Below are 24,555 nucleotides of genomic sequence, written 5' to 3' on the forward strand. Positions count from 1 at the left end.
ATTCACTGACTGTCTGAGATTCACTGACTGTCTGAGATTCACTGCCTCAGATTCACTGACTGTCTCAGATTCACTGACTGTCTCAGATTCACTGACTGTTCCAGTGATGGACAAAAGCTAAATTAGTTGTTTTATCATCATCACCAACAAAATCTTATAGCTAACTATGTGGCCTTATTGTGATCCTACCTGACTTTTCACATTAAATGTGATTACTGCTTTTATTATAATATCCAGTTTTAATATGCCATTTGCAGCAATGCATGTTTGTGCAATTTTGTTATTTTAGTGCTTAGTGGAGTGCCATGGGATTCTTTACTCATCAAAACTGCCGTGGCAAAAAAAGTTGTAAATCACTGATCTGGAGCACTCCATTTACTCTCATTGTTGTTAGGATAATATATTTATATTAGAACTTAGATCGGGCCCAAAAAATCAACCCCGACCCGACCCGAGCCTGTGGACTTTGTGTCTGAGCCCGGCCCGGCCCGACACATTAACTGTAATTATGAGCCCGATTTAAACCCGACCATTTTTAATACGTGGGCCATTATAACCAGGGGCGACGCCAGATAATTTTTTAACGCAGGTGCTGAATGGGTGCTAGACCAGTGACAGGGGGGAGCTGCGCAATATATATATATATATATATATATTATATAAATACTATTAATAAATGTGCAAAAATTGGCCACTTAATATTTAATATTCAATTTATTTTAATTATCACAATGATAGTTTTAATTTTATTAAATTGAACAAGCACAACATTCAGCATTCAATCAAATATTCTTAAAGATTCATTATTATTAATAATGTTATTTCGACATATGTGTGCGTGCAACAAGCGAGATGTGAATTTGTAAATTCGGTGACAAGCGTGCCGAGAATTTATTTAATTTTATGATGAGATGCTCCAGTTCACGTGCTATGGTGAATGCGGCTCGCCGGCGCCTCCATGTCATGATTATATTGTCTGCTATATTTGCTTCTTATTTATTAAATCCAGGCAATTGGTTGATGAAACATTTATTAAAATTAAGATACAATTTATACAAAACTAAATTCACTTTAAAGAAAGACTTTCTACAAAACATAATGAAGTGGTCAAAATCATGCCTGAACCACTCCATGTCTCCCGATATTGCGCATCCTCCTGTCTACTCTGTTCACTTTCATAATCAACATAGATGGAAAAAAATAACATTATAATATTGTAATAAATATGAAACTAAATGTGCTTTTTTAATGGCTACAACAGTACAGCCTCTCTAGCAGCGCGCCGGACTTCCACTCAACAAAGCCAACACATATGTTGTCACTGCCCACGAGTTAAAATATTTCCATACCTCCGACTTTCCTTCATACTTGCTCGAAGTTAATTCTCCTGTTTTCATTTTTTTCTTTACTACTTCAAGCTCCATGTTGCACTTAAGCTAAACAATACAGCACAGCGTGCGAGTGGAGGAGACGCTGTGCGTGACACGTGACGTGCTTGATCAAGGAGCCGACCCGACCCAAGCATAGTGGCGGGAAATATCGGCCCGGGGTCTGGTCGGGCTCGGGCAGAGAATCTAAGCTCTAATATATATATATATATATATATAGATATAAATATATATATACAGTATATATATATATATATATATATATATATACAGTATATATATATATATATATATATATATATTTTTTTTATTTTTTATTTTTTTTTTTTTTTTTTTTTTATAAAGTTACATTTTTAGGCTGCTCTGCTTCAGCGGTATAACAGGGAAATGGCCAATCAAATCGAGGAAGCCGGAGCTTACTGTTCACAGAGGACGAGTGTGGACTCCAGAGCAATGCTTCAGTTTTACACTGAAAGAGTATGAGGTAAGATGTAAATAGCTAAGCATGCAATATTTGAAAACTGTTTTGTAACAGAATTCTTAAAACGACTAATGATGTAAACTATTGCATATGAATAATAGCCCATTATTTACATATTTCATGTAATGTAATTCGTCCTGAATGTGAGAGACAAGAAACATCAACGAAATATTAGACATACGATTAAAGGCCATGACACACCAAGCCAACGTCAAAAGAACAAGCGGCGATGAAAGCCTCTCGTCGACTGCATCTGGGCCAGAAAGCTGCGCTTGAACACACCACAGAGACGACGGGTGACTAGCACGTGCTTTCTGTGCCTGCATGTAAGTGAATATCTATCCATTTCAGCAAGTATCAATAGTCTATACTGGTGTGTCACAGTCCTTAAGGGTGAATGTGTGCATATTTATTTAAATATAGTTTAAATTGATTACAATAAACTCCCGTTCTTCAACTATTATCATTTTCTTCAATCTCTTTAAATGTCCCCCCAATGTTCAAGACACTGTTAAGGTCTTGGTAAGTGTAGCATGTCAAGCTGAGGGACAGTAAGACGGCGTGTGAATTTATCCCACCTGTAATCCCACTGTCCCTGGGATTCCCGGCGGCCCAGGCGGCCCCTGATCACCCTGATGGGAAGAGACACCGATAGAAACACATTACAACAAGCTGTTTTCTGCTCCTGTTTCAATCTCAAAGAGTTTTAACACAATTTCTGGACAGCTTTAGATGGTAAAATCTCACCTTCTCCCCGTCTTTCCCCAACTCTCCCTTGCTTCCTTTATGACCTGTATGACCCTAAAAGTAAACAGAGGCAGCTCAGCAGTCTGTGATATCTTCTGTAATGAGAGAGTTTAATCATCATAAGTACCTTGAATCCAGGCATCCCAGGCGGTCCAGGAGGACCCGGAGGACAGATGGCCGGACACTACAAACAAGACAATGATGCAATCAATCTGCATGCAAAGAAAAACAAGACCGCTGAAGATGTATCCTTCCTAATAAGAAAACTCTTCCTACAGGAAGGAAGATAAAATAAAGATGTGTCGAAAACGGGATTACACTTACAATAGACCTCTGTGTAAGAACACTGTGTAAGAGCGTACGTGTGAAGAAGGATGTGTGTAAGCTGGACACACAGTGTTGGAGGACGTTACAGTGGTTTTAACTCACCAGCAGATCTCCATTGCCTTCAGGAAGAGTTCCTGGAAGTCCCTAAAATGAGGAGGATGATACATAAAAATTGATTATTCAAATACAATAAATGTGTTTCTGCACTTTCAGTTTTAGATGCATGTACTTACAGGAGGTCCATCCAAGCCTGCAAGACCAGGAAGTCCTGGAAGACCCTCAGGCCCCTACAACCAATCACAGACCAGCGTCACTGATCACTGTACCTGAACGCGTGCTTTTCATGTGTGTAGTATAGACAGCGTTCTAGTACATCCATTACAAATGAACGACAACATGTGTTTGCGCACTCACCGGCGGCCCCTGAGGTCCTGCTCCGCCTGGAAGCCCGTTCTCTCCAGCAAGACCCTGAGATCAGAGAAGCGGAAACGCTTGACACATTTACATTTGCTGAGTATCCATGCTGGATAACAAATGAACATAAACCAACTCGGAGCCCGTGCGAAAAGATTCAGTATTAGGCCCCGGCTTGATCTGAGCCATTATTGGGGTAACTGTCCTCTTGTTTCGGACAGGCTGTACTCACCAGAGCTCCTGGCCTGCCTCTGCCCTGAGGACGACAACAGAAGACATCTCATCACAAAACCTGGGCATGTCTGTCATCATGACACTATATACTGCGTATTTGATGATGTCTGGACAGTGCAAGTAAGTTTGAGAGTGTAAGTAAGTTTACCAATGTTTTGAGAGTGTAAGTAATGATGGTGGTTTGTTTGCATGAGAAAATGATAGTGTCGGCATGAATTGCTTATGAGACTTTCATATAATAAAGAAGCTACACTTTTCAGGTGTGACTGAAGAACTTCTTTTAATCCTGTTATTGAAGTGTCATATGACTGTGTTTACAGTGGATTTACTCATGCTTGGCACATACAGGGGGTCCATCTGGTCCGGGAGGTCCTGGGTCTCCCTACAAAAACAACAACATAATATTAAGTCTCAGTTGCCTAAGAAACAGAAGACAGAAACAGTTTGCGTTTCCCAATGATGGAAGCACCCCAAACTCAACCGCCCGATGGGTAAACCGCTAATATTGGATGTAACGAGCAGAATAATATTTACGTTGTCACCTGCGGTGCGGGTCGGGAATCAATAGGGGCGGGCGGACTGTGGGTCCAATAGCCCAGACTATTTCGACTCAGGCCGCTGCTCTCAAACGGTCCCGTGCGTATTTGCAGTGTGACTGTCAAAGGTTTTTGATTACTATGCGGTTTGCAGCGTTGAGCATTGTAGCCAATCACACTGCGACTGAAGCTGTCAATCACTTCAGTCGCAGTGTGATTGGCTACAATGTATATAATCTATTCACAATTTTAACACGTTTTTTTTTCATGCAGCTAAGAGGATATACGAGTATACACTGCAGAGTTTCACGAGACAACCACATTTAAATGAAGTGAATCCGCTAAAATAGCCTATCCTGAAATTATATGTATATACAGTAAAGGCTGAAATTTGTTCTTTTGTAGACCTCTACGGGTCTGTATAGCCTATGTTGTGATTTATGCACATTTGTTCAATGATGTAGGTAGAAGTTATATATTGTTTTATTACAGTAATTAAAATAATACCCAGTGTGGAGTGCAGCCTGACATGTTTGAGTCAGACACAGATGGAGAGACTCAGGAAGAGGCTGCAACTGTTACTGTACGTTTCTCAATGGTTAGTTTGTGGATAAATTTATGTTACGTAGTTGTTGTGGAGTTACGTTTATTCTTCTCATCGACTAGCCTGTACCGTGATTAATCTATAAACTGTTGTAAAGGTGCTTGAGTGTGAACTGTATTAGGATGCCCACAGAGAGAGCATACAGTATAAGCTGCATGTAGATCGAGCAGGGATGGTGTAGTGTACGGCTATAGTGTGGGCTACTCACTCAGCCCGGATCTAGTGCATATCTAGTGCACATCCTCACCAGTCGTGGACGGGCTTCACTACTCTTTAGGAGAAGGGGAAATTTGAAACAGCTTGTTCTGAGAGATTGATAATGATTTATGGGGATTATAAAAAAAGATTTGGGTGGATTTTTACCATTATAGGCTGCTTGTTTACACACACTGTGGACACACATCTGTCAATTTTGCATAATAGGTCCCCTTTAAGTCATAAACAAAGCATTTCTCTATGTAACATTGCATATGTGACAAATACTTTCTTACTTTTTTAACTCAGTATTTGATGAGATGAAGTTTTTTACACAAAATTGGGTTGATGAACAGTATAGCCTCATAATGAGGATCACAGTGTTTCGTCACTGTAATGTGAAATGTAAATCCCATCCTTGTGCTGAATAGCTCAGTGTCAGCTAATGTCATATATTATGCAACACATTTTCTTTGTTAAAAAATATTACATGAACTTCCCAATTTACAGCTCGCAGCTATCAGCCACACAGAATGATGGTGATTTCAGCTGATTCCAAGAAACTAATTAAAAGAAAACCCGTGGTGGGAAGAAGACTTCACATTCCGAGCAGGATTAAGAGGAAGTCACCTGATCCTCATTAAAACTGCCTACATTGCTAGTGGCTGCACACTGTGCTGAGACACAATATGAAGACATGATTTATGGCCACAAAATGTTGTTTGAAAATCAAAACTACAAAGGAGTTTTTAAAGGGGACCTTTTATGCAAAATTCACTTTTGCATGGTGTTTGAATACTGATGTGTATCCACAGTGTGTGTAAACAACCAGCCTATAACAGTACAACACACTCCTTTTTTTATAATCCCCATAAATCAAAAGCAGTGTCTATAAACAAATATATATATCTATAACAGTCTATAACAATATCTATAAACTGCTTTGAAAAAATCTATATTGTTAAAAGCGCTATATCAATAAAGGTGACTTGACTCTTTAAATACCCTGTGCCAGTTTTTTCCCTGTGACGCCATATTGTACCCGCCACACCCACGAGTGACATCACATTGTACAGGCCCCGCCTACGATTGGCATCCCATTGTACAGGCCCCGCCCATGAGTGACATCACATTGTACAGACCCCGCCCAGGACTAGTGACGATCTGTCCTATTAGCATAGATCTCGCCCTGAGTGAGCCGAAACTTAGTCCGCATGTTTATATCCTCACTATATCTCCTATTGATATAATGTCTGGGCCACATAAACATTACAAATGTTCTGTTTTTGGATGTACCAATGAACATAAGCCTCCATATACTCCCGGCATCTGAGCCACTGAGGACACAGTGGATACATTTCACTGCAGGAAATGTGTTAAAGAAATGAATGTCTTATATGTTTGTGCTAATTATTTTACACCAGACTGCTTCGCAAATGAGGGTCATTTCAACGCTGGATTTGCACAAACGTTGATTCTGAAAGATGGATCGATACCAGCATCCTACTTAAGTTCCCACATGAGCTCCTGTACAACTATTCATAGATGATCATGACGGAACATGCTAACCGATAGGCTGAATAAACTCCACAACAACTACATAAAGTCATCATCTAACCATTCAGAAACATCGTAACTTCTTCCCGAGTCTCTCCGTCAGTGTTCACTCTGGTTTGAACATGTAAGGCTGGCTAGGAGGAGGGATGCTGCAAAGACTCGTAGAACAGAGGTAAGTCAGCTCTATATAAGCTCTATATAAGACTCCTTTCACACTGTAGATTATCTGAACTTGCTCCTTCTGAACTTTTTGTAATAAAACATAATTTCTAACATTTTAGCTGCGTAAGATTCACCAGTTTTGCTGTAGTGAAGTATACAAAGCTTGAGCTGTAAAGGTACACACACAATAACGGTGTGTTTTGCTCACACCCAAATAGGGGAGGTTGGACATGCTATAATAAATGATCTGTGGGGTATTTTGAGCTGACACTTCACAGACACATTCTGGGGACACCTGAGATCTGGTAATAAGGTGTATAACAGGTTCCCTTAAATAGAAAGAGATTCAGAGACAAATACTACAGTAGAAGGGCTTTAGTCATTACGACACTGAACGGTGGGTGAACAGGTTGTGTTTCGGTGTGGAGGGACTGAGAGTTACTTACCGCTGCTCCTGGGGGTCCATCTTTGCCAGCTGGACCGTCAGGACCCGTCAAACCCTACAGGACATGAAGTTTTCATGATCAGCAGCCAACATTTATAGCGCTTCAATGATTTCCTTTACATAAATGAAGTTTAAAAAACCCCCCAGAGTTTGTGTGCCACTGAATACTGCGGTTACTTCATGACTTACATCCACACCAGGAAGGCCAGGCAGTCCCGGGCTCCCTGCGGCCCCAGGGCCCCCGGCTTTTCCTTTCGGCCCCTGCCATACAAAAACAAAATGATGTAAAACGGCATCTTACACAATATAACCCGTGTCTCGATTTTATGTTTACATGTTATTTATTGCATCTTCACAAAAAAAGCTTCATGGGAATAATGGGCTTTGGCTGCTGTCCTCACTGGACGGGCGTAAAGCATGACACTCTAGTCTACCTCATTACTGATACAAAATCTCCATAGAGAAGCACTGAATCATCAGAGATGTGAGGTAGCGGGATCTTTAGCACTGCACCAGCAGAGTAATTCAGTGCTAGGATTCATACGTTACCAGAAGATCTGACAGAAGATCCGGAGATACTCACAGGCTTTCCGGGAAGTCCAGAAGGGCCAGGTTTTCCCTGCAGAGATTACAGTGTCTGAGTTTCTCAATCACAACTACATTAGACACACGTCTACAGTCATAATATGTGTTGTATGAACAGAGGTTGTGCTTGAAAGCTGTTCTGTGCTGAATATCAGTGAGAGGAGCGTGTGGAGAAGGAGAGCGAGATGGAGGGGGTCGGGAAACTCGACACGCGTGAGGCTGAATGAATGGGCTCTCTGTCACTGCACTGCCACAGCCTGCGCTAAGCAGATTTTCGTTTACTAAGGAAACATTCACAGCTTTCATCGTTTGCATGCGTAAATTCCTGAGAGTTTTTTCCTTTAACAAGTAAACGGCTGTAAGGATTCACGTCTTGTCTAAACAGTTAAACCATTACATTGCAATACAATGGTGTTTCGAAAATGAAATTGTTTTTCCCCGAGCTTGCTTGATGAAGATTGATGATGAGAGGAATTTAATTCACATAATGAAAATCTATTAAATCTGTAAAAAAAAAATATTTAGATTTTTTTCTTTTGTTTTTCACCTAAAATGTGAGGCAAATAAACACTGATAAAGAGAATGGAATCTAGATATAAAGTGTCTGTGTCTAAACTCACATCGATGCCATCTTTCCCTGGGGGTCCAGGTGGCCCCGGCGTTCCCACTGTGCCTCGAGGACCCGGCCTCTGCAACAGACGCAGACACAAAATCAAGAATGAGAATAACCAGATGAGAAAATGTAGAAAGAAAAGAAAGAAATCCCACAGGTGTTTTGTTCTCAGCTCATTTAGTGTATATTTCCCAGGGACTGCCCTCCTGACTAAACACAACTAAAATTAAAAAAACTCAAAATAAATCAGTGAACTAACTGGTCACAAAGTGATTCATATTGCAGTTTTAAATATTCAGCCAGAAAAAGACCAACATGATGAGCACAAATGAAGTGAGATGAGTGAAGTGGGCAAACACTGCACAGTTCTCACAAAGATGCCATTGTATGATGATCACGTTACACTGTGAAAAAAAAAATGTTTCGTAAGGTAACCTGCTTTTTTTCCCTCACGTTGTAACATCTTAATGATGAGATTCAAGTAAGATATCCGAGGTTTACTTAAAGATACACCAACTCATCATATTGAAGAGCTAGGTAAATCTCTGCACTTCTACAATGCGTACATTACAGTCAGACCTAATGCATTGAAAAGCGTTTATAAACGAAAAGGTGATTACTTCCATACATGTTACAAACTCGTTAGTTACCCACTGACGTTAACTGATATTGTTTCCACAAAGCGCTAAAGTTCTCAGCCTGGATATTATTATCGGTAGCAATCAGTCGACCCGTTAAATATGGATATGAAGATCCCAAGCAATGAGCCGAAGTTAATAGTCGATCGTCCCCCATCTCTTACCTGGGCGAGTGCCGATGTTAGCAGCTGTAACAGAAAGAGTAAGTGAAGCGCAGAGAACACGGCCATGGCTCCTGTCCTCAGTGCTGTGCTCAGCCTGTGCTGGGTGACTCTCACACTCAGTGTGATTCAGATAAAGGGGCAGCGCGGAGTCCGCGGAGGGGGTGGACATGACATGAGCTCAGAGTTACACTGTTTACTGTAGAGCTCATGACCATCAGATGCAACCCATCCCCGTAATCATTATCAGCATCAGAAACATCTTCATCAATAATAATATTATTATATAATAATGCCAGATCAACAATCACCTGTGTGATCTTTACACACAGAAATTAGTTAGAATAGTAGGCTAGTACAATTCCCTCTTTTCCACACCCACCACAGACATAAAGTTGGTAAAACACACAAACACAAAGTATTATTGTTTAATCATGCCCTTGCACACTACAAAGGTTTTAATTCACAACAGGAATAAGCCCAGTGCAGTGTTCAAACAAAACAAAACCGTGCATCTTTTAAAAAGTAAAATTATAACAAGCAAAATGAAAATATAAAAAAAAGAGTACAATAATTGTGTCCAAGGACTTTTAGCCTTAATGGTTAGGCTCCAGCTACTTCCTTCAACTACTCTTGCCTGCAAAAGTCAATATGTGAAAACCTCTGGTTATCCTTGTATTAGGGGTGGAACGGTACACAGAAGTCACGGTTCGGTTTATACCTCGGTTCAGACATCACGGTTCGGTACGATTTCGGTACAATGGAGTGAAAAGCAAAACAAAAATGCAGAAGGCATTTTTATAAATGTCTTAAGCCTTGTATTTTTTAAATAAGTTTTATTAATAAAGGCATAGAACCAGTTTATATTTGTAGTGCACTGACAATATTTTTATGTAATTTAATTAGTTTATTAATTAAATTAATAAAAAGAAAAATACCTTGCCATATGTTTGAATGAATTTATGTTCATTAATTAATGAATGAATTTGCCATATTTCAGATCAATATATTTGTTTTATTATATATATACAATATACATATATTTTAATTAACCCTAACTTTATTCTCATCTGAATTATAAATAATTGAGTTCCGTATAAAATAATACTAGGCTACTATTAAAAACCACATTTGATCTTCTTTTTTTAATCAATGTAGAATGTTTAATTTAAAAGTAAAACTGTGTGTGTGTGTTTGTGTGATTTTGGTTGTTTGACAGTTGTAGGTTACAGTTTGACAAGAGAGTGTGACAAAAGCACAATGTTGTGTTTTATTGCGAGTGTACACAAATATATGTAAACACTTTGCAGTTTGAATTGATCGCGCCCGCGCCTCTCTCTCTCTCTCTCTCTCTCTCTCTCTCTCTCTCTCTCTCTCTCACACACACACACACGCATGCACACACAGTTCGATCGCGCCCGCGCCTCTCCCTCTCTCGCGCCTACACACACAGTTCAGCATTGCAATATTGACATCGCAGTCTGTAATATGCTGTGTTCAGACCAAACGCGAATTGAGCGAATTTTATGGCTATTTAGAGTTTTATTTATTTTTATACCGTGTATTCTATGTGTAAATTCGTGCACCGAACCGTGACGCCCGTACCGATTCGGTTCAATACGAATACATGTACCGTTCCACCCCTACCTTATGTTACATTACACTGTAGGTCCATGTAGCTAATAATAGCCTATATAACAAATATAAAATCAGAAAGATTTATCACATGCACACACACCAGTTTAGACTACTTAATATAATAATCCTAATTGTATGTTATTTCCCCAGTTGGAACCTGGTTTCATTGCTGTGATATCTAGAGGAATTGGATTTGCTTAGCTAATCAAATGATCGATCTCCTAACTGGCACTGTATTGTGTGTTGTAACGTAACGGCGACCACCAGTAAACGTTATTGATACCAACAATTTATATTTTTTATTAAGCTGTTCTTGTCTTTACAAAAATCAAAATTAGGCTAATCAAAGGGAAGAGTGCTCTTACAAATCACGAGGGAGCGATTTGACCACTGATTTTGGCTAACGTAATAGACTCGCTGTTTTTGCTGATGCTGGGTCGTCTTTAGCATACACTGCATTCATTAAAAATGTAACTAAGTTAAACGTGCGTTTAACTACACCTGGGGAAACTCACTTCACCTTCAGAGGCTCTGGGGCAGCTCAGTCTCTCCAGTCGGGTTGCAGGGCCACCGCACCGCAGCAGACTCGCTGTGTGTGTGTGTGTGTGTGAGAGCCAGACTGAGTGAACGCCGCTCTGCACGTTTGAATCAGGGACGTACTAAGTATTTGAGGGGGAGGGGGGAGGGGGGAGGGGCTTTAATAAAAATTAAATTGTTCAATTTTGGTAAATGTATCGCTTAGTTCACTGTTTTGAGAAGCTTGCGAGTTGTTTTTACAAGTACATTTTTTGGATCATCAAAGTTAGGGGGGCAGCTGGTGGGGCAAGGCTCTAGAGTGGGGGGGCACCTGCCCCCCCTTGCCCCCCTGTAGATCCGCCCCTGGGTCATCCGGAACCAGGAACACTTCATAACACCTGATGTTCTCGCAGTGCCGCTGCTAGCCATTTTGGTGCCCTAAGCATAATTCCTTTAAGATTTCAAATTTTCAACTAATTTGCAGGCATCAGGGAGCCGCTATCAATATGCGGGAGACTCCCAGAACTTCCAGGAGACTTGGGTGCCCTACGCACAGCACGTGATGCGCGTGGTGGGAGCGGCGGCGCTGTGTACTCACTACATCATAAGAAGAATGCCATCTATACTAATTTTAGTCTTTCTGTTTATTCCGAGGTTAACTGTAATCAGCCGGACCCGGGCCGCATCCAGATCAGATTGTGGACCTGAGCCTGGACACGACCACAACGCATTCCTGAAGTGTCAGCAGAGATTGTGTCATCAAGACTCTCCCTCATCAACACGACAGCCATCGGCACTGATCCTTAACAAACTCATCCCCATACGCGCGTCATTCCGGTCTTCAAACAGATGAACAGCATAATATGATGTTCCGATCCAATCTGACCTCTGACCTGTAATGCTGCCTGAATCAAAATCATGTAAAATGATTTACTTGCTGTAAAAAAAAATCTGATTAGAATCGCATCAGATTTGAAAAAATTACTGTCCAACAGCAATAATTTGCTGTCCAGATATTCAAAAACACATTAGTATAAAATCTGGATATGCAAAAGTTCTGGGGCATAAGAAAAAAAAGGACTTTTGCAGGCATAGCCAATGTATGGAAAATTCAGTTGATGTAATCCAATCTAACATGTGTTACTATCAATTCAATTTAGTTGTATGAACTAGAGAAACTAAAGTAAACGAGAAAAAAATTATATGAGTATGTGCAAATCCTTTTGAATTAGTTCTATGTATAGTTTTACTTGATAATGTTATAGTAAGATTAAAATTCCAGTTTTCACCCATGTGGGTTTTTGATTGCCATTGTTTTAAAGAGGGGAGCTTGTGCTTTCTACATGTATATGTCCAACATAAGGAAACATTAAACACTAACAGGTCTTTTCTATTCCTCAAAATATATAAAATTAAACAGAATTTCAGCAATTACTCTCCCAATTCAGTCCTATTCAGACATTTAAGTAACTTTTATAAACATACTTTAGGGGGGAAAAGCATTACTGGTGTGCATTGAGACAAAACAATGGCACTGACATATTTAGTGATATGTCAGAGCAAATTGCTTTTAGATAAAAAATCTCAAAAATGCATTTTGTCTGGGACTAGGTTTAAGCCTTGTCTGTGAAACCGAGGGAAATTTTAAACTTTAAAAAGAAGAGGGAAACTTCTTAAATTTAAATTCAAGGAATGCATTCGTTGAGTAACATGGAAAACAGAGGATTCAGTAAAAATCAGTGAAAGTACATTTGTTAATATTACTTAATGAAATTGTGCAAACTTGTTGCCTTAATCCACTTAACTAGATTAGATTAAGTTAAGATAAATTAAGATAAAAGTCTAAATTACCAAAAAACTAAGTATACTTATTTTCAGCCACAAAGACAATGCTGACACCCAGAGTGTGACGGGTTAGTTCTCGCACTGCTTCGATGACGCTACGGGGAACGCCTCCGCGTGAACCTGTGTCTGAAAGCTTAGCCAATCACGGCAATCGTATTGACCGGCGACAGCCTGACGTCACAGCTAGTGCGACCCGGAGGTATAAAAGGGGCACCTAGAGAACATGTCATCCTCTTTTCGTCTTATTTGAATTGCGATCACCCAGAAAAAATTCAAGGTAAAGAAAATTATGGTTGACAAACGTTTCAAGAAGTGTGTGGATCCGTGTCGCAGGATTTTGACACCTGATAGCACACAACTTATGCGTTTACAGTTAGGGCGAAGACCACGCACGATCAGCTCTTGAGAGACCTGGTTGTGCAAACTGTGAGAGTTTTCCCCTAAGAAAACTCTGCTTTCGTTTGGCCCACTTTTCAAGGGAAGAGGAACAGGTATCTGCACCAAGAACCTGTATGCAGCACGCATCCATCACCATCAGCGAGCAAACTATGCTGATGTTGAGGGGATGCGTGAACATGGGTATGTGTTGACGCCCCCAATCAACGAGATGTTCGCGAACTATCTTGCCACTGGACAGGCGTCGGCACTGAATGCTTCGGCCCTGCCTTCTAAGCCACATCTCGCTTGAATGACAGGGCATACGCGGTAGCGGTCAGGCTGGTGCTGCTTTGCACATTATGTCTGTGTTACAAGAGAGCCAGACCTGCTGAAGGATTTGGACCAGGGTCAGGGTCTCTCTCCTGACGCGTTGGACGAGCTGCGCCGAACCACAGATCTGGCTCTCTGGGCCACCAAAAAAGCTGCTGCCCCGATCGGAGGGTCGATGGCGGCGATGGTGGTCACGGAGAGACATCTGTGGCTGAGCCTGGCTGACATCGGGGTGAAAGAAAAGGGTTTTCTTCCCGAAGGAGTGCTCGGCTGCATTTAAATCGTGCATTAGGGGTGTGCAATATTGACAAAAACCTATCTCGATACATTCAAGGTTTTGTTGATAATAATTAGATTATATTTTACTGAATGTGTTTGTGTACTGGAACCATGGCTGGTTTAGGCCTGTTGTTGACAGCTGACTCACGAAGATATTCATATTCCAAGCAGTGGTCACTTAAAAGCAGTTAACATTTTTATAAAGGAGCAATATTTGCCACCTTAAATTGATTTCCAGGGGCATTTTCACCTATATACGGACATTTTTTCTAAACTAATTAGATGTATGCATCACCTTTTATGTAAAATTCTAACATTCAAATTTAATTTTATTAGAATAATAACACAGTACCACTTTTAGCAGTCAAATTAAATCATTAAATCAAAATCCATCTTTGCAGTGCAGAGGTGACACAGAAGCGGCATCAGAACTGGCATTAATATATTTACACTGCATTCACAGCAAAATCCCCAGTGTTAAATTAACACTGCTCAGTGTTTATATGAGTCCACACTCAGAGTGTTATAACTAACACTGAAGCAGTGTTAAAGTTAATGTGATAATTAAGTGATTAATTGAGTGATGATTGAGAATTATTGAAGACACCTGATGTTAACAAGCAGAATCACTGAAGGAGAAAATCACAAGTCACCATTATGGTAATCAGTGCCGGCTTTAGTTGGCCTCTTAACCGTCACAACTTTTTTAACTTCAGATATAGTTTGCAAGAACAGTGCAATAAAGTAAATCTAACTCAGAGATTAGGCTCTAAATGAGTTCGGTGATTCAGGTAAAAAATTATTATGTTAAAACACAACCAACACCATCAGATAATTTTTTGTCTTTGTTCATCAAGCAGTTATAACTCAGTTACAACAGCCTAACTAAATCTAAAGTTAAAAATGTAAGGACCAAGAGCCCAAGTCAAGTCGACACCGATCACCATAATGGCGACTTACAATTTGTGATTTTCTCCTTCAGTGATTCTGCTTGTTAAAAGACGCCTCAGGTTACAACTGTAACCATGGTTCCCTTTCGGTCGCTCACGTTCGACGTAGTCGACGTGTCGACAGATTGGGATCACGCTTAGGTCATCTTCGAGTACTGTTAAAACGAGCCAATGCACATTGGCGTGCCGTTCGAGATCTGCATCTCATACTCCGCCCCGCGGCGCGGGTATAAATACAGAAGTGGATGCACGCACCAATTGTCTTTTGCTTCGGAGCCGATCGGTCTTCATGTCGATGTCTCTGAAGAGATAATTGTTATATTAAAAAGCAACAAGCAATATTGACAATATTTTGTATAAAATGTAACTTACAATGTTAACTTAATGTTCATTTAACTGTTGTATAAAATAAATATCACATTTGCAATTGTGCACGGAAAAACGGCACTCTTACTCATGTGATATTGTAATATAACAATAATATCTATATCTATAACAACATAATATCTCTAGGCGCCCCTTTTATACTTCCGAGTCGCACTAGTAGTGATGTCATAGACTGTCCCTGGTCAATACGTTTGCTGTGATTGGATAAGCTTTTCAGACACCGGTTCTCCTGGAGACGTTCCCCACAGTGTCATCGACGCAGTGTCTCGTTCCCTGTTCTCAGGAAACATAGATTACAGTCGTAACCTAAGACGTTAATGGTCTAGTTTAAAGTCAGATCAGTAATCAGCCCATTTATATATTAATTTGTATTTTGAAAGCACTAAAAAAATTGACTTCTTGCAATGTCGTTGCACCTATTAGAAAGAAAGCAACATAAAAGACGCCTCAGGTTACATCTGTAACCATGGTTCCCTTTCAGTCGCTCACGTTCGACTTAGTCGACGTGTCGACAGATTGGGATCACGCTTAGAGAGCCTGTCATCTTCGAGTACTGTTAAAATGAGCCAATGCACATTGGCGTGCCGTTCGAGATCTGCATCTCACACTCCGCCCTGCGGCGCGGGTATAAATACAGAACTGGATGCACGCACCAATTGTCTTTCGCTTCGGAGCCGAACAGTCTTCATGTCGATGTCTCTGAAGAGATAGTGTGTCGAGCGAGGGTGTTGGCGCTTCTTCAGGAAGTCTCACCCGGTGCTGGTGGTTCTACAGCGCGAGTGTAGCGGTGGTCGCGAGCCTTCTGAGCTCTCAACTCAAAGGGGCGGCAGTGGCTCAGTGGTTCATGTAGGTTGTCTACAAACCGAAATGTTGGTGGTTCGATCCCCGGTTCCACCTGACCAAGTGTCGAGGTGTCCATGAGCAAGAAACCTAACCCCAGCTGCTCCCGACGAGTTGGATGGTGCCTTGCATGGCTGACACCACCGTCGGTGTATGAAAGAGTGAGTGAATGGGTAAACGTGAGGCAATATGTAAAGCGCTTTGGTGGCCATGGGTCTGTTAAAGCCCAATATAAATGCAGTCCATTTACCATTCAACTGCTGTATTAACAGCATCACAATTCTCTGTAAAAATTGTGTTTGTTTGTCTGACGGCCGGTTGAGGGCGAAGAAAGTGAGTGCTGCACCATCCCTGCCAGTGTTGCCGCGATCATTCCGCTGTGTCCTCCGGCACTGGTGAGAGTTTTCATTTCCTGAAAGAGCAACTGTAATGGACCGAACAGCTGTTTCAATGGGGGTTCCCCCAGAGGATAAGATGTCGATAGCAGCATCGGAGGGTGAGCTGGCCTCTGGAGATGAAGACTCGGCTGTGTTATCTCCCTCTGGGAGTGTAACATTGCTCGGGCCAGATCCAGAAATGTCAGCTATGCTACGGAGTTAATCCTGAGGCGCCTTTCATCACGACACTTGCAAAGAAAAACTTCCATGTCTTCTTTAAACTGGAACCGAAACATGAAAGGCTCTTTGGCCAGTTCCAGATCATCTTTTTTCCCCGCCTGATCAAGTTTAAGAAGGGCCTTTTCCTGGTCTTCCTTCTTTAAGTTCAAATACCACGGCTCTTCCACAAAACCCCTGAATGAGTGGCAGTTCTTCTGCAGCCATCCAACTGCGGTCTTGAGGTCTTTGACTATCTGTGGTTCCTTCATGAGAGAAGAGTACAAAAAAGGAATGAAATATTTAATTAATTTAAAAGAAATCATTCTCACAAGAGAAGAGAAGGTTTGCACCACATTTAGCTGCTAGCTAATTTCCATCTGTCGTCCATGGGGAGATTGGAAGTGTCCTCAACAATACATTGTGTTTTAACCAGGATGCATGTAAATTAATGTTTTGAAATTATGCTCTTTCATGTGCCCGTTTGAGACGATAAAAACATACCTTGTCGCCAATTTCAGTCTCTTGTAATTTAGGTGGCACCTGCACATCAACGGCAGCATGTTTCCTGTGACAAATACATTTTTAAGTTAATTTATAGACAGAGAAAAACTTGAGAGAGTTACCTTTCAATGGCAAAATTCTCCATCCGAAAAGGTGGTAGCGCTGAACCTTTTCGTAATCGTTATGCGCTTCTATAGGTGAAATAAAATACCCTTAATGCAATTCTCATGGTCAGAAAATTTAACAAATGCTGTAAAATACAACGCCAACAACAAATTAAATCACAAACCATGAATATGTAACCTAACAAAGTGATACAATCCAACAGTAAATTAACAATACATGATCAAGTGCTTTCGTCACAATTCTCACTTAGTCACATTTATTATATAGCACTTTTTAAAATACAGATTGTTTCAAAGCAGCTTTACAGGGATGGATAATAGGAAAATAATGCAACAAAGTTTTTCTCTGCAGATCTAGAACAAAATAGTGTCATAATCCAGCTTAAGTAAATTCAGTGTTGTTTCATTTCTGTTATAAAAAAGTTATTAATTCAGTTAATTAATCTATATAGCCATTCTGGAGAAAACAGGGATGTCATCGTCCAGCTAAGTTCAGTTCTCATATAATGGTGTCAACAACAGATCAATAGTATTGTTGAATATTAACTTGCAAAATACTTAGAGCCGTTTTGTATAAGCGTATAACGTTAAGTGTGTTGCATCCATCAAAGATAGAGCTTCTTTTTACCTTCTTCTCTTCTTTTCCTTGTTCTACCGTGTGCTCCGCCATAGTTAAACATGAACTCCGCCCACTTCCGGCACCAGACTGTGAGGCTGGCGCTGTCGTCCTCACACTGCTATGACGTATGGTTCTGCGGTTCTGCAGTTGTTTATTATTGGGGGGATCTTCTGTCTAGGCACTGGTGGCGGCAATAGTGCCGTTTTAATTGGGATCCCAATCAGTCAACACGTTGACTACGTCGAACGTGAGCGACTGAAAAGGAACGTCTCGGTTACGTATGTAACCCTCGTTCCCTGAAGGAGGGAACGGAGACATAGTCCCCTCACCACTATTGCGGCACCACCACTGACTCCGGGCTCCGCTCGACTCCTCAGCGAAAAACAACTGGTCCGTGCATCCACTTCCGTATTTATACCCGCGCCGCGGGGGCGGAGTGTGTGATGTATTTCACGCACACCAATGTGCATTGGCTCGTTTTTACAGTACTCGAAGATGACAGGCTCCCTGACGTGATCCCAATCAGTCAACACGTCGACTACGTCTCCGTTCCCTCCTTCAGGGAACGAGGGTTACATACATAACCGAGACATTCCCTGAGAAGGGAGCGAGATGCTGCGTCATAGAAGCGTTGCTATGGGAACACCTCTGCTTGATTCTGATAAATTTTACACCACAGGGCAGCTCTGTGGACATAAGCATCCAATGCTCTGACTGAAGCCTGAAACACTATTGATTGTGCCACATTAGTGAGGACCTTAGAAACATAACCCAGTCTAAGGTGTGGAAAAGCTTTCACAATACCTGGTGCAAAATCAAACACACAAGGGCAACCATCAGGGCCTGAAGATCTCCTATTCTCTTAAGATACGTTAAAGCCAGAAATAAACGAGAAATGAGAAATTTGGGAACCGTAGACAGGGAGCCATAGACAGGCCTTCCACGACAATGGTAAAACCGTTGCATATGCTGAAGTCGATTGAAGATCACATCATCAAATCAGGTACTGAAATACTGTCATATTTTTAAAGATAAATTAATTCGGTTACAAAATACTATAAAAATCGAAAAGATACTGTGGGAGTGGAAGGTGCAGATAACAGAAAAAGGTACAAATGAAGTTGTGGAAGACAGAGAAGAAGATGGAGTGGTGGAAGAAAGTATCTAGAAATGGATGACAAAGAGCTAGAAAGAAGTGAGGAAACAGAAGAAGTGGAAGGGTTAGGGCTAAGAGAGGAAGAGAGCTCAGACATTGAAAGAGAATTGAGAGAGAGCTTGAAACATCAGCACCCTGTGTCAGTTGCTCATGATATGTTGTGTTCATGGTGCCTTTCAAACATCTTTACATTATCATAAAATAGGCAAAACCTATTTTATTTATGTAACCTATAATTTATCATGTAAAGGACCATACCTCAATATATGTTTACCTTGCTTACTTTCATTCAGTGCTTATATTGTTAGATACTGGTGAGATCTATGTTAAAAGTAACTGTTAAAAATACTAGAGATTTCAGGTAGCTGTAAATAAACTTTTAGGTGTTCAATGTTTGCTTCATATTGTTGCATTTGAATATAAGCGATTTTTATTTGACTTTAAAAAAAAAAGTATTTTGTATTTTAGATATATCACAAATTTAGGTTGGATGGCCCGACCCAGCCAAAACTACAGTTCCCAAAGACCTTTGAAGGCGGAGTCCAGCAGAGCTTCTGTGCTGACTGGTACAAAAATCATCCAAGGCTTGAGTACTCGCAGACAAGAGATGCCTGCTACTGTTTTGCTTGTAGACCCTTTTCTCTCCCTGATGCTCCAAAGAGTGTTTTTACCTCCTTTCAGGGGCACAGTAATTGGAAGAAGGCTACATTTAAAGCTACAATATGTAAGTATTGTGTAATAAAATATCCAAAAATCACTTGCACAGTGTGATACATTTCCTGCAGTTGAGTACTTACAATACCCCAAAAGTTCCCAAAGATTTTTAATTTCAGAGAAATTCCAATTTTAAATAATGGCTCGTCCATGTTCATCGCCTGTCAATGGCGTAATATCTGCGTTATCCCTGGTTTCCATCTCGTACTGCTATAGTAACCTTGGCGACAGACGTGGCCAACAGTGTTACATCTAGCGCAAACTCACGCTGTTGTTTCGTTCAAACATTATGGACCATGGCAAGCAGACTTTGGGACAAAGGGAGAACTAAAATGAGGATCAATATATGCGTGGCGTTTTCGAGATGCCGAGAGCTAGCGTCCGCGACTAACTTCGACTCGACAGAGACGCCACTCCTGCATGTACTTTATTAGACAGGTGAGCAAATGTACATAAAACTAATCAATGTTATATAGCTCAACATGATGAAATGTTAGAATATGATCAGTATGTTACTATAATGTTGATCTAGCTTACTGCTAGTCTTATACAGACAAACTAACACATATAATAACATTATAACTTTAACACACTCAAATGCAGTTTAGTGTGATAGTGTAGACCAAGTGAAACAGCGCTGCGTTCCCTCACAAGCTTCATTCGTCTAATAAACTGACCTGTGTGAGTATTAATTCAGCACTTGCGGGTACGTTAGTTCGGTAGAATTAAATGTCCTTATTCCTTTATATCCGCGGGATTCGCGTGCGGCGCTGAGATCTGTCTCTCGTTAGCTATCGCGCCGCTTCATACCACAGTCATGTTAAAAACATCAATGTATTCACTCATCCATAAACATTATTAGATCCATCGGCATGACGGCAAGTTCGTAATTCCACTTATGCGTCAACCAACAACTCTGCTACTGTAAGAGGTGTAGGATTACAAATTTTATTTAAATGTTTAATTGAGCTTCCAATACAATAGTATAGAAACTGAGAAAGTTTATTAGTGTGAATTTTGTATCTAAGGTAAATGATGTCACAAACCTCCCTGTTCCTGTCTGTCCAGCTCTCTATTGTAAGTTAAATTGGTCAGAGCCCTGAGACTATAGCCTTTTGTCTTTATGCACTGCCTGGCCATTAAGATAATGTGAAGGTATCGGTGAAGAGTCTGGCTGATTGGATACATTACACTGTTATGCTGATTGGATTAGGATTGGTAACACTCTCAGTCTAGGGCACATTCCTTAACCCGTATGCCTCATTTACATGCTTTTGTTTCCACCTTTATGTAACTCCTCCCCCTGAAAGGGTATATGAACTAAATGTATACTGCCTTAGTTAGACTTGATTTGTTTTGGGTACGAAGCAGACTACAGCGAATAAAGAATCCTGCTTAAATAAGTCTCCTGGTTTTCGCTTCTGAGTTTTTCTACACTGAAGAAGGAAGAAGTTTACAACAGATGGTGCCGTGACCCGGATGGAGAAACTGAAACTCAACAAAGAATGAACTTTTGAAACTTCAAAGCTCAAAAGATCTCAACAAAGATCTGACTTTCCAGTTCCAGACTGAATCTTTTGAATCCAGAAAGATCTCAACAAAGCTGCCTGAGTTCGCAAACTGAATCTCAACAAAGATCTCAACAAAGCTGACTGTGTTCCAGAACTGAATCTCAACAAAGATCTCAACAAAGATAACTGAGTTCCAGAACCAAGCTCAACAAAGATCTCTGACTGAGTTTCCAGACGGAATTTTTCCATACAACAAAAATTTGGTGAGTCTCACTCCATTCAAAGAACCGTTGAAAAACCAGTAAAAATTATCCTCTGTGCCATCAGAGAAGAAGTTAACAGACAGCTGTAGGGTTTGTTAACTAAAGTTATCCTCTAAAGTTGCTTTAGAGATGAAATGTATCCTCTGTTTTTCAGGCAGGGAAGATTAACGTACATGTTAATACTGTTTACCCTCTGCGTTGCCAGGGAAGTGTTTTATCCTCTATAAAATTAGGGAAGATTAGCATCAAGTGCGAATATATTGTACCCTCTGTTTTCAGGCAGGGAAGGTTAACATTACGTGTTAATATTGGTGAACCTCTGTTCAAACAGGGATGTGTTTATCCTCTAAAAGTTAGGAAGGTGAAAGATCCTTTGCATTTCCTTTTAGAGAAGATTAGTGTAACGTGCTAATATTTTGTGTGTTACCCTTTGCTCTGGGCAAGGAAGGTTAACTGTGTTATCGAGTGTAGCCTCTTTTGATCAGAGAAGATTTAGTGTTTTTGTTTGTTTTATCCTCTATAAAATTAGGGAAGATTAGCATCAAGTGCTAATATATTGTACCCTCTGTTTTCAGGCAGGGAAGATTAACGTACATGTTAATATTGTTTTATCCTCTGCTTTGCCAGGGAAGTGGCAAATGTTTTTTTCAGGCAGGGAAGATTTTAGCATAAATTGCTAGTAATTTGTGTATCCTTTGCTTTAGGCAGAGAAGGTTAGCATTAACAACAGTAATCTGTGTTAACGAGTGTACCCTTCTGTGGATCAGAGAACTTTTAGTGTTTGTTTGTGTGGTAACAAAGAAATCCACAAAATGATTAAGAAACGTGCTAGACTAATCTCCACAACTAAAAAAGGTGGTTTTGCTAATCCTTTGTGGTCAGATAGCGAATTTAAAACACTGTTAGGAGAACAGATGGATCTAATAGTCACTGAAAAAGTTAGACAAGAACTAACACAGAAATATGAGATTCATCCAGATAAGATTTGGTCTATTGAAGAATGCAAGAAGGTGTTAGGTGCATGTATCAGAAAGAAAAACATGAAAGGCATAATCTGTTGCCATAGGGAATTTAGCTTATCCATTGCACAAGAACAATCTAGGTGTATAGCTAAATTAAAAGAACAGAACAAACAAATGCACACTAAGGTGGGCCATAACAAGGCCTCAACCAAATGTGACTCAGAAGACCAACAGTCAGATGAAACTTATCCTGACTTAAAAGCATTCTTTGAAACAGATGTAGACATCCCGTCAGTAACTGATAAGCCTGTAGATTCAGTAAAGGTTTGTGTTGCAAGAAGATCTCAGGGAATTGAGGGAACTGAAAGTGTTCCTCCCAACTCTTCTGTTGTCCAAAACCAAACTGTTGCCAAAGCACTCGGACCTAGAGACATAGAAAGACTATCCCAAAGCTTACCTTCAGTACGCACTGATGTTTCTGAATTTAGAAGGGCATTGATCAGTAAAATGCGTCTTTACGACATGTCGTTGGCAGAAGTCACACAGCTGATGTCACAAATTCTAACTGAATCTGAATTCAACAGTTTTGAGTCTGCTGTTACTTCTGAACTACAACATGCCAGAAAAGATAAATTGAGAGAGGGAGTTCTGAAAGCGTTGAAGAACATTGTTGGACCTATAATTGACTGGTCGAAGATCACTAGTTGTTTACAGAAGAAGGGTGAAACTGTTAGTGAGTACACTCAAAGATTTTGCCAGTCAGCAGCAGCATACAGTGGTATAGCTGACACTTCAGAGAAGGTACTAGAAGATAATGGTCCCCTAGTTCGCACATGGTTTGATGGTCTGTTGTCAGAACATAGAAAAGCATTGCCTTTCTTAGACTTAACATGGTCCACTAGAACCATACAAAACAACTTAGACAGTTTGGCTGCATGGGAAAGAGACTCTGATGTCAAGGAAAGAGTAAAAATTACAGCAGCATCCTTTAAGGTCAACACAGAGAATCAACAGAAACGCAAATGTCCTAAGAGAGAGGGCAGCAGTTGTTATTATTGTGGTAAACATGGACATTGGGGAAAAGAGTGTAGGAAAAACAAAAAGAACTTTAAACAAGTTAACAATGTTACTCAGCTCCTACTCAGTCTGCTTGCTACTATGAAGCAGCCCCTCCCCTCATCATTAAACTGGGGCAGCTGGTTGACGTGTTAACCATTTGGGCTGTGAGTGCTTTATTTCCCCACTAACTTGCAACAGAGATAAAAGACTTCTGTTTTTTGTTTAATAGAACAAAAGGAAAGTGACTATCTCAGTTTTTCCTTTGGGGGACACTGGTTAAAGTAGACTCACAGCCTTAAATGTTATTTTACAGCACAGGCCTTTCATCATTAATAGTGTTAGATCAGACTGTAAATGAAAAAAAGCCCTCATGCAGTGTCCACAATAATGCCAAATATTGTCTTACAGCGTGCACCTGTCACAAATCCGTCCTCATGTATGATGTCTGCTATGACTGAAGTTTTGTTAGAGGATGAAGGAGAAATTACTCACGATTGTGTTACGCTTACATATACACCTATGAGTGAAGTAAAAGAAAAAGGTAACAGACGAGCAGGTTATGCAGTAACGTCCACCATGGAAGTGTTAGCTTCAGGACGTCTTCCAGATCATTTTTCAGCTCAAGCTGCAGAACTAGTAGCCCTAACAAGAGCATACACGCTAGCTTCAGGATCAGTTGCTAATATCTACACAGATTACAGATATGCTTTTGGGGTAATTCATGATTTTGGTGTCATTTGGCAAACCAGGCAGTTTCTAACTTCTGCGGGATCCCCCATTAAGCATGCTGAATTAGTGA

At 40.5% G+C, this 24,555-nt stretch overlaps 1 protein-coding gene and 1 long non-coding RNA gene across 2 annotated transcripts in view; both read right to left on the bottom strand.

Moving 5' to 3' along the window:
* LOC143724575 (uncharacterized) overlaps positions 1–9,251 on the bottom strand; it is a 59,611-nt gene extending 50,360 nt beyond the window's left edge. Inside the window, exons 1-13 of the mRNA XM_077217739.1 lie at positions 9,091–9,251; positions 8,296–8,364; positions 7,674–7,709; positions 7,280–7,351; positions 7,092–7,145; positions 3,938–3,973; positions 3,590–3,613; positions 3,358–3,411; positions 3,177–3,230; positions 3,046–3,087; positions 2,744–2,800; positions 2,617–2,670; positions 2,448–2,501 (exon numbers count right to left, since the gene is read on the bottom strand). Coding sequence (XP_077073854.1) covers positions 2,448–2,501; positions 2,617–2,670; positions 2,744–2,800; positions 3,046–3,087; positions 3,177–3,230; positions 3,358–3,411; positions 3,590–3,613; positions 3,938–3,973; positions 7,092–7,145; positions 7,280–7,351; positions 7,674–7,709; positions 8,296–8,364; positions 9,091–9,156 — 672 coding nt within the window. The 5' untranslated portion in view covers positions 9,157–9,251. The remainder of the gene's footprint in view (positions 1–2,447; positions 2,502–2,616; positions 2,671–2,743; positions 2,801–3,045; positions 3,088–3,176; positions 3,231–3,357; positions 3,412–3,589; positions 3,614–3,937; positions 3,974–7,091; positions 7,146–7,279; positions 7,352–7,673; positions 7,710–8,295; positions 8,365–9,090) is intronic.
* Positions 9,252–16,850: 7,599 nt separating this feature from the next.
* On the bottom strand, positions 16,851–17,497 carry LOC143724618 (uncharacterized). Its single transcript, XR_013197419.1, has 3 exons — positions 17,470–17,497; positions 17,348–17,411; positions 16,851–17,109 (listed from the first exon to the last, which is right to left on the bottom strand). It is a non-coding gene; the product is annotated as an uncharacterized LOC143724618 (long non-coding RNA).
* Positions 17,498–24,555: the final 7,058 nt, after the last annotated feature.

The sequence above is a fragment of the Siphateles boraxobius genome, unplaced genomic scaffold (genome assembly GCF_051911475.1).
Source record: "Siphateles boraxobius isolate OS27281-9 unplaced genomic scaffold, OSU_SipBor_1 76, whole genome shotgun sequence".
Taxonomy (NCBI): domain Eukaryota; kingdom Metazoa; phylum Chordata; class Actinopteri; order Cypriniformes; family Leuciscidae; genus Siphateles; species Siphateles boraxobius.